The 16,640-nt window shown below is 41.8% G+C and overlaps 1 protein-coding gene across 9 annotated transcripts in view; it reads left to right on the forward strand.

Moving 5' to 3' along the window:
• Nucleotides 1–8,346: 8,346 nt before the first annotated feature.
• tjp1b (tight junction protein 1b) overlaps nt 8,347–16,640 on the forward strand; it is a 30,191-nt gene continuing 21,897 nt past the window's right edge. For 8 of the 9 annotated variants that reach the window (XM_076089257.1, XM_076089259.1, XM_076089260.1 and 5 more), the window contains exon 1: nt 8,347–8,552. In XM_076089257.1, the coding sequence (XP_075945372.1) occupies nt 8,376–8,552 (177 nt within the window). In that variant the 5' untranslated portion in view covers nt 8,347–8,375. Of the gene's footprint in view, nt 8,600–16,640 lie in introns of all 9 variants that reach the window. The other variant, XM_076089261.1, reaches the window with a different exon arrangement.

Here is a 16,640-nt window from a genome sequence, read left to right on the forward strand (position 1 = left end):
CTTTGGCCCGTCGCCCACTCCCGCTGTCATTTGTGTTGGCAAGCATTGCACTTGTTCACAGAAAGCTTGAATCAGATTTTAGTGCTAAGGCTGCAGAAAGCACAACAGAGATGGAGAGGGGGGGGGGGGGGGGGGGAAACTACAGCCTTTTATGCACCCGATGCCTTTGTGTAAAGCAGGAGTTATTTTTCCCCGTTCATCAACAACACCTCGTCCTATTTCAAAGCAGCAGCGTTTACAGCAATTCTTAATGCTTTAGGGAGATGCATTAGTGCATCTGTTTTAGTATTAAACAAAATCTTATTCTCTTTATTATCTACACCACTAATCACTCTTCTCTCTGAAAGGATGGGAATTAATGATAAGAAATAGTAAACTGTAACATTTTCCAGGGGATACGCCGTCCTTGCTATGTGTGTTTTATATGGATCAATGTCGAGATGATTCTGAACATGCAGTTTATTCCTATGTGCATTATTTTTCATCATGAGTATGGGGAAAAACATTTTTTACATACACAAAACCTACATTGTGTCCTTGGTGCAGTGTGGATGCTAAACTGAGGTTGTTGTTTTTGTTTCATGTGCCTTGATTTGGGGAAAGATCTGTTTTTAATGCAGTATTTTTCCTGCCCTCTCAGCTGTTTTGTAAAATGTTAAAGGAATGTTTGCTGCAGAGGCTATATAACCAGGTGAGTTGCAGGGAAACTGAGAGAGTATCAGCAGGAGCAGATGCAACTAAGCCAAGATGAAAAGCGCAATTAAATGAATTACTCCTTAACAGATCAGGATCAGTCACCAACTGGGCCTTGAGCTTTGCCTTGGTCAAAGTCTTAATCTCTTATTAGTTCTGCTTGCCCCATCCCACTTCTAAAATCTCATCCTTGGCTGCAGTCTACCGTGGACAGAGGCACTCCCCCCCTAACCACCACCAAAAAAAGCCCCAGCATAAGCATTTATTCGCTGCTCAGTCTTCGGAAAGTGCTTGCAGATGCATTTACGGAGAGAGCAACTGCAGCTGAATTAACCAATCTGCATATTCAGGGGATGTTAGAGGGAGATTGCTCCCGTGTGTTGAAGGCGTGGAGGTGGGTGCAGGGGGTCGGGCCTGAGTGAGACACACCACAAGGGCTGAGGGAAGAGACAGAGAGAGGAGCAGAGTGTGTGGGTTTATCACGACTACTATAGGAGGCCTTATAGGAACGAGGCGGGGGGCTGTGATTGGGGTAGCAGCTGATTTTCTTTTAGGTACGACAGGTCTGTTATGTAAGAACAGAGTCGAAAGGATGAGAGGTTTTTTTTAACCTATAGGTGATGGGCCCAGGGGGGTGGTTGGAGGTGATTGAGGGGGTTTGTATGTGACACTGAGGTGGAGCTGGCCATGTATGATGCGTGTGAAGGTTGTGTGTGTCATCCACAGGCTGCGTGGAGGACATGGCAGATGTTGGTATGTTTCTGGAGGCTGTGACTCAGGAGGCCTGCCTACGTTTCCTCTGATGGGACATATGGCAGGTCACTGAAGGCAACATGCACTGTGTGTGTGTGTGTGTGTGTAGTATCACACATCTTGTAGCAATGCGTTGACTTTACAGCAGCAGCAAAAATAAATACATTTGAAACTGGATGAACTAGATAATCGTTGATATGTAATGTGTAATAGCGTTTCATGGTAACAGTTTTATGTTACATCCATGCTTCAGGATGACCTAAAATGGATTCCCTGTAGCTCTCAGTAACACTGTTGGATCAAAATACCCTCTTGCTCATTTCTTTTTCAAAGGATGCTGGGACTATAAACAGCCGAGACCTTGGTTGTCAGTGGAGGATTTGAAGACAATGACTCGTGCTTCTGAATTGTTTTTATGGTCGTGCTTGTGTCCCTCATCTACAACAAATCATTTTGAAGAGACTCAAGACTCAAACCCACATAAATCCAAACAACTCTATTGACTTCCCCGCATGATTTATGTCAGGAGAAGAGACCTGGACAGTAAGCGCCATCAGCAGCCGAGGATTAGTGAAAATGTAGCACGAAACCAACATCACTTCCAATATTTTCCGTTCCAAAAATGCAATCTATTAATACCACAATAACAAGCTTTCATTATAATTTTGGCTTATTTTCAAGGAGGACTTGATGTCCATGTTACCCCCCCCCCCCCCCCCCCCCCCCCCCTTTTTGAGCTCTTGAGTGTGGGGTCAAGTGAAGGACAACCAGCAGAATGATGTAATGTTTGTAGGAATCAAGATGGTAGCCATGGTGGGGAAGTCAAGCATGAAGAATGAAACACTGGGAAGGTTGTCCCAAGACAAGTTAATCAATCGCAGGATTTGATGCTCACACTTTTGGACGCTCTGTAGATTACATTGAACTGTTGATTGATTATCCTGAGAGGAACATGCACTGTTTTTCGGGAAGCGATATTTTGTATTTACTAAAATTAAATTTTACAGGCAGCAAATACGCTTTGGATCTACATGTGTGTATTTGTCATGATAGCATAATATCCAGTCATGAACATATCTTTGTTAAAATGCCCTAAATATAAACAAATGTAAACTATTTATTAGGTCTGCACCAGGTCTGACTTATCGTTTCAGCTCTTTTATTGTTATCAGCAATATAATTCAGTGACAGTTTATCCTTTATTTATTGATGGTTGAAATAAAGCAACATGCACTGTGATAAGACTGTTATTAGTCTCAAATAGCACGATACTGGTTCAAATCACATGAGATTCAACACAACAGAGCTCCATTCATGGTCAAAGAATCTAAATCGAAATAAAGCTAAAATGTCTATTCTATGTTTGAGAATGAATGAAAGGATGAAGTGTGTGTATATTTCTTAAATTTATTTAGAAGTGTGTGTGTGTGTGTGTGTGTGTGTGTGTATCACACAGCCTGCTGTGTTGCTGGACATGTAGGATGTGCGTTGATGCCCAGGGAGGCACCATATGCTGTTTAGACTCAGGAGCATCCCATCACGGCGGACCCGTGGGTGAACAACCGCAGCTCCTTCTTGTGTCTCCCTCCATCAGCTCACGCATGCATCATCGGCCAGCAGGAGAATAAATCATGCGGATCCACTTTCCTCACGCTTGTTTTCACGCCACCATGAATAATTCTTCATATAGATGTTCCTTTTTTTAAGGCGGGAGACGGTCATGCTCGACGCATAGTGTTCAGCTGAAGTCCTGCAGAGGGCAGAGTTTTACTATCTATATGTACAGGAACACAGTGAACATCCATGTTTGTGTAGCTGATGCAATAGAAGAAGGAGGGGTTGGATGTGCAGTTGGGATGTTGGATTTGGATGAATGTTTAGCTCTGATATGTGGTGATAGAAATGTTGTTGTAGTTGCAAAGAAACATTATTTTTTTTAAAAACAGGTGGCAGTGCAGCGGCTAGAATGGGAAGAGTTGTTGGTATGAGGACTCTTCATACTCATGTTGGTGAAGTCAAGTAGGAAAACATAGTTTAACCACACACTCATCTGATGTATTACACAGGGGGCAACCTTGCACTGTTCCCTCTGTTAAAAGAAAAATAATTGGGGTTTATTTTTGTATTTATCAATGAGTCCACCTGTAGTTGTGATCAAAATGCAATTCCAGTTGAATTAAGAAGGTGGAGATTTATAGCATTGTCTGGCTTCTTTTCCGCAGTGCGGTAAATTACCCCTGGGTGATTTTTCTCCCTTTTTCTTTCCTGTCACCCCCATCACCTGCCCTCCACAATGCCCCTTCAGTCTGGTCCGAAGGGAGCACCTGATCCCACACCACCAAGGCCTCTAATTGCTTTACTCTCATCCTGAGCGAGGGTGCTCTCCTGGGAAAAAGACATGAATAGGCTTATGAATCCAAACTAATTTAAAGGTCTGGTAAATGGAAAATAAAAAATAAAGCCACCTCATTAATAATTGAACTGGTAGGTCACATCGAGGGTCACACTGCGGGGGAGGAGATTACACTTGGTGGTAAAAGATTTTCATATCTTGTGACATTATCACAACATTGTGTGGTTTCAGGGCATTGCTGTAAAAGAGCATGATGCTTGGTCAATTTACCCTGAATAAACAATGGTTGATAACGTTATAGGTTTTAGAGACGTCTCCATGGGCTTATGTGAGAAAAGCTGCAGAGTATTTGTGGTTATTAATTAACAGATAATTAATCTGCCGTCACCATTTCCAGCTGTCTCTGAAATCACAATCGGATGGATCTGGATCTTGCTACTTTAAAAGCTTTCATTCCCCTCAAGGAATTCAGCTTCATGGTCTAGCGCTGCAATCTGATCTCTTGTCTTAAAAAGCAAAATAACTCCTAACTCACCATTTTTCTGTTGAAGACCTCTCTGTCATACACATATCCACATTAACTGATTGGAATTGTTCATCTTTATTGGCATTAGTGCTGCCCTCCTGGGATAAACATACTTAGGCGATTGATTCTTTGCAACTGTAGGCCTACATGATGCTGTAGTTTTATCCAGAGAGGATTTGGATGTCGGTGGCCTGGTGTCACATGATCAGCAGGGCCGGGGATGTGAGGTCACCTGATATGTCTGAGCTCTCAGCTGTTGGTGGGAAAAAATTGAGATGGAGATTATAGGTTCATTTTGGGAGTCTTGAAAAATATGTATTTCCTCCCTGTACATGGGTTCTGATTTTTATTAATGATTGTTATGCATCAGTGAATCCATATTTGTGCTTTGTCAATCACTGCAAGGATGCAATTCACAAAGAACTGCAAAATATGTTGTTTAATTGCTTTAGTTGGCCCTTACATAAAAGCTGAGTGCACTAAAGAGCAAAGCCAGTTGCATTATTATCCATATTCTAATGCAAAATCGAAATATTATAATATGCCTTCTTTTGTGGGACAGGTGTTACAATCACATACTGTAAAATTAGCTGCTAATAAGCTGGACAGAGATCAGGAGGCTGCAGCCAAAATCTGTCTCCTGCATGGTTCAGCTGCATTCTACTGCTGCACATCCTCAGCTCTGCCTCACCGAGCTCACGCTTCACTCCTCTATAAAGCACCTTCTGATAAGTGATTTTTCTGACTGCTGACTTTACAAGATACCTCATGCTTGCTAGATTATGGGCCCTTGCTTCACCACGTAATCGTGAGGCATTATGACACCTTGTGTAAGGACTTTCTGTCCCAAACAAATGGGATGGCCGTCAAGTCAGTGTGCTGTTTTGTCATGTTAGAGGTCAGTGATACTGACAGAGGACAACACGGAAATCACAGAAATACAAGCCTCTGTACAGACGCCAGCTCACTCCCTTATGAGATTACATTGATGTACTCCAATTTGTAAAACCAAAGACTGGATAACAAGATGAGAAGCACAACATTTTGAGTATCATCTTTCCGCCTTGGCAACACGGCGTCACATATTATCATCTATTCTTTCGCATCGGACAAATGCATTTATTTTCCTCTGCTGCAGTGCTATGTTTAACGTCTGTCATGTCATTTGATAGCTGCAGTTGTTAAAGCTCATGGATAGCCAGGCCAACCTTTGCTTAGTAGGCTGTTTTCCTGACCTGTGCAGCTGAGAGGTGACTCACTCACCGTCAGGAGCAGTGCACTCTAAAAGCCAACCTGCTGTGAATTTGTAATTTGCTTTTCCACTCGTGTGATTTCTTCCTGCAGTTATACTCTGGTTTGAATCCTGTCCGTGTGCCTAAATGCGCTGATGGGGGAGAGGGGCTGCATAATTCTGTTGCACGGCATGTGAACCTCCCTCTGTGCTGTTGGAGCCAGTGATGCAAACACTGTCGTAGCATTAACAGAGGGTATTTCAAGGGCTTCAACAGAGATACATTAAACAGCATACGCTCACATCAGAGCCAATTCAAACACATGCAGAAGAAGTTTACATGCATGCATTTCCAGAGGGGTTAGATAGCTTGATTACATTTCTGCTGCAATACTTTAGCTATAGTTTAAATACCGTAATGCATGATGATAACTGATGCCGCCATCTAACTGTCATTCATGCTCATTGAGTATACTATACTGCCAAAGGTTTGCATGTAATCACTATCAATAGACACTCAACAAAACTGTAGAGGGGCAGATCACGGAAACATTTATTGTTTTCTGAGCAGTTTCTTTTTGTTCCTATATTTACAACTACTGTTCACCATATTTTGTTTTTCCATAGGGTATAAATGACTGCCCTTGTTTATCTAATTCTTCTGACCTTGTCCAACTTGCATTCTTCCATTCAAGATGCCCCCCGCCCCCCCCCTCTCCTTCAAATCCTCCAATGGAATCTGCGGCAAGTCTCCTTACGTCAGCAACATTGCAGGACCTCTGTGCTCCTCCAGCATTACATTCAGCCCGTATCTTCTCCTGCACTCATTAGTGCCAGAGGTAGAGGTGACAAGAACGGTCACACAATCTCAAAGTGATAAAATGCACAACAGAAGGTGCTGCAGAGAATTAGCTATACTTCTAGAGAAGCCAGCACAAAAACTAAAGTGCATGCAATGGAGTCTTAAGAGTGGAGTTTGGTGCAGTGCACAATTTACATTCTACTGTATATTGATTAAATCTGTATACCCCATGGGAAGGAGTATTGAGCATCGTGACTGTAGGGTGGATTTTAGTTCTATCCTCTGCATTTTAAATGGCTTTATGCAGCATGTCATTACTACTTAAGTAGCCTGCCTCAGCTTTCCCTGTAAAGACTTTATGTTTGCGGTAGTTAAAAGTGATATCCAAATGGATTTTTCGCATTCAAAAAAACACAACATCAAAGTGAAATATATCATTTCAAAATAAATAGCCGTTTTTCCTGATTGTGCACTAAACACACACACACACACACACACACACACGCACACACACACACACACACACACACACAAGGGATGAGGGATTAACCATCTTGTCCTTGTCCAGTCCTTTGTTTCAAAGGATGCCCAATCAATCAAACCACTTGTTTTTATAAATTCGATCTGTCAAATCAATATTAAGGCTTGCTTAACATAAGAAAGTTATTTAATTCATTTGCATATATAATATGCACCTGGACGTTAGGTTCTGGGTGTGTAGGTTATAACAATAACAGGATATCTACTGTATCTTGATGTTGTCACATACAGGCATAAAAAAAAACATATTAAATGATTTAAAAGAAAAGTATTTTGGAGTACTGCAGTACTGCTCAACATCTGGTTGTGCAAACAGTTTATTTACTGTTTATGATCTAATAAAGCAAACATTTTAATATGATGAACAGTTTTAAAGATGTCTCTCTTAAGGGGCATGTGGGCAATGATTCACTCTCACTGCAGACAAAGCTCTCAGTAGCTCTTTCATCTCATACCGATTTATTTGCGCTCTGTTTGATCGGGATGCTTGTTAAAAGCTCTTTAAGATAAATCAAACCCTTACGTCACATGCAGCAGAGTGAAAGCTTACAGTGCTTTGTGTGCACAAAGGTCTGTTAGGCCTTCTGCTGTATACCTGTAAAAATCTACTGCACCACGGGTGCAATAGGGAAATCATATTACCTGGAAAAGCAAGCTTTCGTAGCACATTAAAAGTTGAAACAGGCCAGCTGTCTTGCTGCAGTATAGGTTCTCAAATCTTTAGTATTTTCATTTTGTTAAATACATCCACTTGAAGTTGTATGGAGAAATATGAAAACCGTTAGACCTAAATATAATCAAAACCCATTTTGGAGATTTTGTTGTCAATACTTCTAATTTCAGATTAACACAACACAGTTGGTGTTTTGGTAGGCCTATAGGTGCTAAAAATAGGCCAGTGACAAAGACCACATTTTTAGTAGCCACATACACCATGCACATCTATTTCTTATTTTAAAATAGGCCTAGTTAATGTCATCCTTTAAAATAAATACATAAATAATGTTGAACATATGAATATATGAATCATCAGTCCATAAAATTAAAATATGTTGGTATTATTTAGTTCAGATGGAAATTATTTTGAAAAAACTAATAATAATGTTAAAAATAGCGTTGTAGTATTACGCTGAAGAATAGCGTTGTAGTATTATTTAACATTGTTGTGGGCTAATATGAAACATTGTGCAGTGAGAATGCCATAGGGACTTTCCTAGTATTTATTTATTTTGGTTCCTTAATTAATAATTGATGCATTTGAAATAGATGACAAGGCGATACGAGTCGCATCCAGCTCTACATGTGAAGTGTTCACGAAGCTTCTTCGGTGCGTGTTCACCCTCATCGAAGACCGCTCGTTCTCACGCTGGAATGGCGCTTGATGCTGCTGGATAGCTGCTGCTGATGCTGCTGCTGCAGCTGCGGCCAGCCTCTCTGCATCCCATCCTTCCCCCTCCCCCCTCGCGGACAAATCGGAATGGTTTCTTCCAGGCGAACCTGTCACTGTCACCGCGGCGGTGACGGCAGCCGAAGTGTGAGAGCAGAGTGGGGGGGAGAGAGAGAGAAGGAAGGCTTCATCCACTGCCTGCCATTGCAGTGCGGCGGCTGCTGCTCTGGAGCCACACCAGCAAGATCTTTCCATTCCCTTTTTTCTGTAAGATTTTCACAAGCACGGCGTGAGGACCATTGCTTTTACTAAAGGTGAATGGTTTTCTTGTTCTCTCCGTGAGTTCGTTGTTTTGGGGAGCGTATTTCGCTCTAGCTCGCGGGAGCTGACTGGATGCGTGTGTCTCTCTGCGGGCACGAGCGAACGATAACGGTGCAAGCCGAGGTAATTTAGCCACCTCTCTGCTAGCGAACTGTATCTACGCGCTATGCTAAGTGGTTAGCTAGTTGCCCCAAACATGCTAACATTATCTTCTAGCTGCCAGCATGAATAACGGTGTTCATTGCCCTATTTTCCTTTTTGTGGAGCTTGCATAAGCGATAACGTTAACTGACAAAATGCATTGCGGTTGAGCTGTCATCGGGCGGAGCGTCCAGGTAACGCTCGCTGTGATGAGCTAGCCTAGCTGCTGGAACAAAATGTCGGCCAGCTTGGGGTTGATTTGACCAAAGAGGGTATAAAAGGGGGCAAAAGATGAATTAAGTGTCAAACTGCTAGAGACAAGGAGGGAGCGGTATCGTGAGGCCAGCTGCTACACATATGACATCGGGGTTTTGAAATGACATGGAAGGTCAAGCGGTGGCTCACCTTGTTGTGATGGTCTGTTAGTCAAACTTAAGTGGGTCTTTGGTGAGGCTAGGTAGCAGTTGGCTAACGTTAGCGTTTTAGCTGGGTTAAGTTTTGGTGACACTAGAATACCTGCCTGTCTGTCCCCGGTGTCTGTCACGTTACCAGCTGTCATAATAATGCCCTGTCAGCTGTGTGTGGGGGCTTTCCTGTGGGCTACAGCTGGTGTTTGGTTAGCATCGCTCATGCTATCGGCTAACTAACTATTTACATTTCCATAACAAGGAATAGACTGATGCTAACATGAACACAAAGCACCAGGCATCACCTGTTGAGTGTTATAAAAGCTGGACTCTGTTGTTGACTGTTATCGTTTGTTACATTAAGTTAGACTAGTCATAACTACAGCTAGTATGGACAGATAACATACAACACACATTCACGTTTAATCACTCGAGCCAGGATACAAGAAAATGATCTTGGATATAAAAGTAACAGACCTTTAATCATAATATTGTGATTCAATGTGAATTCCCTAATTTATCCTTAAGCCAACATGGCCAACATATTTCACAACCTCTGTTTTGATTACACAATGTATGAAAACATCATTAATAGTGGCCAAAATCAGCTAATAAGTATGCTCTTGATCGAGTACATTTGGGTTGTATTCGCTCACTTTGTGAATGGTATGTGATCGGTTGGTCCTGTCTTATTGTCTATAATGGATAACAGTCTTTGAATTTAAAGGAAGCTGTCATTTGAAGCATTCAGTAACATAACATTTCTTCTGTTACCACAACATATCCACATTACAATCTATAATTAGAATATCTGTCAATGTAGTTATGATGATTCATTACTGCACATCTGTGTGTTGATGTGCTATGTAACATCATCACTGGCCTCATGATAGTAATGGGTACATGAAGTGGCAGCAAGGCAAGTCAACAGACTTTTCAAATGAAGTGGGTGAGGCGCAATACAGATGATATTTGTGGCAGCCATTAGATGTTTCATTGCCCCATTTAACTGGTTTTTAAAAAAAATAATTGACTTGGCAGTGTTGTGCTGGTAAACATGTCGCCTGAGTAGAAGAACAGAATATCTAGCTGCTCAAGGGCAGCCATACATGTTGACCTGTAAATCTTGTTGACCTAAGCTGTCATGGGAGCAGCAGTCATCTGAGTCATTGTGGTTTTGGAAGGACAGATGTATCTGATATGTTGCCAACCTAAGTTACATGTGACTGGAGTTTTGTAGTCTTGTGTATTTGAGGACACGGTGTGGTATGAGGGGCTTTTGAACCAGCTCTTGCTGGTTGAAACATACCTATGTGACAATGAGACTGTATTAATACCATATGTTGACACATTCTATATTTTTAAACCTTAGTTATGCACACATGTTAATGCCAAACTAAATGGCTTATTTTATTGATATGAAAGAGATCAAAGTAAATGTCCTCAGGTACCTCTTTACAGAGATTAATGGTCTAGTTGTGGAGAGAGGGGCTGCTGGAAAACAATGCCAAAACAATGGTGGGAGACTGTGAAGATGGCACATGTTTCAGTGTTAGTGATAGCCTAGAGGTGCTACTAGAATAAAAAGAAAAAATATTGAATGCGTTAACCTGCAATGAGCTAAGTATTATATCTCTGCTAACTACACCATGGATTAGTTTGTACAATTAACATTGTTGTGATATTTTCATCCGTTGAGAGGTGAGACTTCAGACTGAGATGGACTTTTGACACTAATTGTTTCTCCCTGCCTGAGCTAATAGATCTAATCCTTTATTTTTAATACAGGAGGATTTTCTGTTCTGCATTGCAGCCTAGTTTAATCCTGCCCCTCTTTATGTGCACTCAAATGTTACACTGCATACTTTATTGGCACAAGATGAATTAAATAGAACTGGTGCCAATAGAGAGGGTTTTTAAACATAAAAGTCACACATCTCAGCATGTATAGATCATTTACTGTTATAATGTTTGTGTCAACCTTCACAACCAACTCTAAGGACAAAATATAATGGCAAATTACATGTTTATGTTATGTTCATAGCTCCGGTTATACAGAAGCTTTCTTATATAAATCAAGTCCATCGTAAATTTGAAAGGGGTGTGAAGCCATCACAATGACGAGGCTTGCAAATCTCTCGTCAATCACATTTCAACGTGAACCTCCTTTTTCTTCTAGCGCAGAAACATCCCTTATCATTACTGTTTGTCATTGGCTCCTTTGTCCTCGTTTCAGTCCCTGTGACTGAGAGGAGGCAGGGTGCAGGTCAGTGGCTCAGCTTATCAGCACATTCCTGCCCTCCGATGGGCTCTGTGTGGGGCGCAGATAACTTCCACAGGGCTGATTTCCTGGTCCATGTGTTCAGGACACACTGTGGCTCTGGTTATGATCACTGACTCAAGCTTTGGATTCTGAAAATAGACTCCCTGAGCCACTGTCCCTGAGACGAGTATAGAAGTTTTGGGCTTCATTTATGTATTATTGTTCTGTTGTTTTGTGGAAAATGGTGTAAAGAAATCCCAAACTCAATTCAAGAGTCATTTTTTGTTAGGGTTGGGTGTTTCTCTTCCGCTGCCCCAGAGTGGCCCAAAAAGTTCTTGCAGGTTTAATATTTCAAATGCATTAGAGAGACATAATTCAAGACAACGCGACTTGAATTATAAAACGTGTTATGACAAAAGAAAAGACAACCAGCAATACAATGTCTCGTCTCCGCTGAAGAACGTTTACCGGGTCTACACTGTTGGACAGAAAGTACACAACTCATGTCAGCATCAATATTATGACAGAAATCAAAGTAATAACTGCTCATTATCATGCTGTCTGAACAAATTACATGAGATTACTTGTTAATTACAGTGTTGAGAGTTATCCTCAATGTTTAGCACATCAAATAAGGTTTGCCTGCTGGCTTCCTCCATTTTGGAAACTGAAACCCAATCATTGGCATAAGTATCTTTGACAGTTCTCGTAGGTTTCCGTGTGTTCAAACCATCACAAAGACATTTTATTCAATGATGTATATTTTTCTCATGGACTGCCTTCGAGACTCATCCCTCACCGAAGTTGTTGCCACTCCAGTAACTTTATGTCAAGTCTCTTCCTCAGATGTGACCCCTTTAAGAGCGGGATCGAATGCTTTGACAGAAACTATCTGTAGTCACCGGATTGATTCTGTTTTAATATTTGCTACAACTCAGTAAAAACAACACACTTATGTAAAATCGACACACAGTACGTTGCTGAAGTATCCGTAACTGAAACAAGGAATGTAACAGAATGCTGGAGTAATCGTGGTGTAAACGGTACTTGACAGAGAACTCTTCATTCGTACGAGAAAAGTTGCGTTTCTGCGTCACCATTTTTGCGCTGGGAAAATAAATATTTATATTTATTTATAAGATTTATTTTGCAGAGTTTAATTACACCCTTGCATTCTGTCGTCACGAATGAAGTATTAAGAATAAGACATAGTAGCGGCTAAACTGCAGACTTGGAAGCGTTTAGCTGCTTGGGTTCTTTAAATGCCTCTTTAAGTTGTTGTAGGAATAATTAATTTGGAGGCTGGTCGGCAGAAGCTGGTGGAGAGAGCAGACTATGTGTGGAATCTGTCACCACGCTCAGGCTCTGCTCTGAGGGATGTAAATTTAACCAGCGGTGATTGGGTGTCCGTCAGGCTTGTCCAACTCAATCATTCCCTGACTGAGAAGTGGGAAGTCATGACCCACATGGCCTTTGAATGGTCTCAGATCCATGTTTGTAGTGCAAAGTGAAACGTTGCTTCATTTGTCTGATACAGAAGTATCGTAGTTTCTGCACGTGAATCAACATCAACACTGTGGATGGACTTCATGACAAATACACACGTTGAGTAACGTTATTGCTATACGGACGTTTGGTATGTGTGTTATTCAACTGATATGCTACACTAAGGCGTCAAACACAGACGTCTTAATGGGGTAAAAGGATTAAACTACTAAAACAATTGTAAAAAGTTCCTCTTAATGCTGCTTGATTAGATGCACTCACTAAGATGTTTTCCACAGAATAGAACAATATTCTCAGTTGTTGGAACCTGCAATGCAGTGAGCTCTTTTCCTAATAAAGCCGTTTCAGTTGCCGCACTGTAAACACCATCATAATTTCGGCTCTACAATAATGAGCATTTCCTTTGGCGATTTTTAAGTGCTGGCTGTTGAGTTAATTTCCCCATAAAATAGTTGAACTTATTGAACTACTTTTGAAAGATGTGCAAACTAAATTATGAGTAGTATGCTACGACCGTTTTCGCTGTCCCACAAAGAGAAAATTGAATAACGAAATCTATAATAACTTGTTTAAACATATCGTTTTGCGCTACAGATGTCAGAATGTTCTTCCTCATTGAACGATGTCACACGAGTCACATGTGCCTCTTTGCTTTCCTCTCACCCTGCCTGAACCTCTCAGATTTCCCTTTTTTTTATTGTTAGATTTGGTTTTATCTGCTTCATTAGCAACCTGTTAATATAGTTGCTGTTTGAGAACAAAGTATGCGTTGTTTATTATTAACTGTCAGTTTGACGGTCAGTAATCCTTTATGGGACGCCGCTGATACTTGAGCATAATGTATGCATGCAATGCAGCACACCTGGGGTTAGAGGGGGGGGGGGGGGGGGGGGCGTAACAATGTTCCACATGCAAAGAGAGGACTGAAGAATTCTGCTCTGGCTCAACCCGGCACCTCGGGGGTTAAGTCCGATACAGCAGTTTACACTGCGGATGGATGTTCGCTAGTACAGAGGAGTCCCATGCTGTAGCGGAACTGCAGATCCCGCACAGATCGCTGCCAAGCCAGAGGGGATTTGCTTCGATCCCATGAGCGTGTGAAGAAGAGAGAGTTGGGAGTGAGGGGTGCATTTTGAAGAAAAGATGTTTGGAGCGGAGGCAAGAGGAAGCAGTAGGGTGTAGCTGCTTAAGCCCTCACCTGTGGTCATAGTTTCAGTTGTTCAACAGCAGAGAAAGGAAGGCGGGGGTTCGTCCCTCGTAGCACTGATTGGTGCGGGTTATGCACTGAGGCTGCTGATGTGCGTCTGCAGGAATCTCCTGCTGGATTTACTGAGGAGGAGCTGGAGGCTGGAGTCGCTTCTGTTTGTGTTCTCTGTAGTGACCAGGATGAAGTGATGCAAGTACCTCCTGATCTCGTATGCATCCAGTTTCATCTGAATTCTTAAGCAACACATTAAGAAGATGGTGGTGGAACTTTGTTTTACTGTAGCTTTTAGATAATGTTAGTGTGTGTCTTCTCATGGATGTAATGGTTGGCAGTTAAGTTTTTGTTTCAGAGCTAATAGGTTCCATCTGTTAGCCTTCTCATCGCTCGTGCTTTGCTGCCTCTCCACAGCCCAGTGTCTGACCATGTTGTATGTGCACGGGGCCACTTATCTCTCAGGGGAGCCCCTGGCTGGTGCTCAGGCATGGGCCCTCATTAGCATTTGAATATGTTCTCCGAGGCAGTGGAGATTTAGCAGTTGTCAGAACTCCCCAGAACATCGTTTTCAATTTCTGAAGTGATCAATCATCCGATTCGACTTGTTTGCTGCTTCACTGCCAGCAGCCAGCAGTGGAGTGCGATCCTGTTGTTGTGTTTCTGTCGTTGGCCGCAGTGCAACTCGCACACTGTCCTGAAAGTATCCTTGTTCGAGCAATTTGTTTGCTAGTCTTTTGCAGTCAGTGTCATTCGTTTGATTTAAAGACGTTACGGCTCTGACGGACTAAGAACTTTGGAACCAATGAGAGACGTTTCTTTCCCTGCTGGAGACACGTGTAGCTGCATTGCTGCTCTCATCACGTGGGGAGTTGTATTTGTAGGACTGTGGAAGCTCATTTGGGTCTCAAATAAGGATCTGAAAAAAAGTGGTGTCTTATCTCAAACTGATAGTAGAAATAGAATGAATATATAAGATGAATGGAAGAAATGTATCGCACCATTATCACGTTTTATTCAATTATTGAGAAGTAATTTTCCTCAGTTGGTTTTGTTTCAGCTAATCATAATTCAATGCTAAAAATGTCCTTTTTGTGCCGCTCTGTGTACCCCGAGTGTCCCAGCGTCAACGTTGAACATTCTTTATCGTAGTACTTGTTTGAATAGCCACATTTTCACTGCGCTGGCGCTGTAAAGGCTTTGTGAACATGATCTACCTCTCTGTTTTCCTCAGGCCAAATCCAACAAATGGGCACTAGAGAGATAGGGAATGTATTTCCTATGCCGTAATGCATCATTTGTCCCAGTGAGTCCGTGGCATTTAATATAACAAGAGGTTATTAAACGTTCTCCGGTGTTCACGCTGCAAGTTTCCCTTTAATCACTCTGTTGCAGCATCACAACGGCAGAATTAATGAGAGCTATTTTTAGCCCCTCTTGTCCCAGAGCGGTCAAAATTGAATAAGGTTCTGCCTCACCCCTAAACCCCTAAACCATACTACAGCACAAAATCTATTCTCTTAGTCAGATAATTGAACACGCCACCATATTGCCTCAGTTCCCTCTTTGGAAGAAATATGATTTTGTTTTTCTGCTGAATAGAGAGTTGGGGAGCCAGCACTCTTTAATTTTAATGATTCTCCAAAGTGAATACAAAATTAAACGCCATCTCAGCTCCCCTCCTCTAGTAGTAGTAATAGTTTGAATAGTACAAAGCTTGACAAAGCTTCTTGAAATATGATGTAAAATGTGGGTAAAGATATCTTGAAAATTAGCTGGAAAAACTCATTTTGAGCAACATTTCATTAGTATTAAGAAGTGTTGTGTGTCATACTTCTGCGATAATTAGAAGTAGTATTTCACTTAACAAGATATTCAAGATGCACTGTCTAAAAACAAGTCCCTCTTCCTCACTGAGATGTGACTTTAGGTGTCTCATATTAAGTGGTATGAGATATTCTGACTAGCCATTACATAAATATACTTATTTTCTATTTGTCTTGCAATGAAGCACCAAGATCAGCTGCTCTTCACTATTCTACCGGCCAAATAGTTTTTTTTTGTCAAATTGATTAGAAGAGAACGGTCAAAAGACGGGTACTTTGCCAAAGTGTCTGGGAGACTCGCCAACAGTCGCCAAAATCTGATGATATCCCTTTGTGCTTCAGACGGTGCTGCCAGGTCACACAAGTATCTCAATCGGTGTTGTTCAGTTTTCTGATAAGAGTATTTCTTTGACCGGCTTAAATAGTTTGTTCTGCCGAAGAATAAAGCCACACTAGGTTTATTGAATAATTTAGATATTGACATATTCCATTTTGCCCACAGCTTTCCTGTCTGTTCTCTACTCAGCTGTGTGTGATCCATCTGTGTTGTAGTCCATCTGTGTTGTAGTGCTGGCTGTAATCCCCCAAGCATGACCCCAAACCATCATGGTGTGTCTCTGCCGTGGAGAGCGGCTGCCAGCTCTGGCTTGTGGCTTGAAGCTTCTGTTGGCACCTGTAGTTTGTGGCCATAAA

This window comes from Anarhichas minor, unplaced genomic scaffold (genome assembly GCF_050575085.1).
Source record: "Anarhichas minor isolate MPS153535 unplaced genomic scaffold, ASM5057508v1 ptg000011l, whole genome shotgun sequence".
In the NCBI taxonomy this organism is placed as follows: Eukaryota; Metazoa; Chordata; class Actinopteri; order Perciformes; family Anarhichadidae; genus Anarhichas; species Anarhichas minor.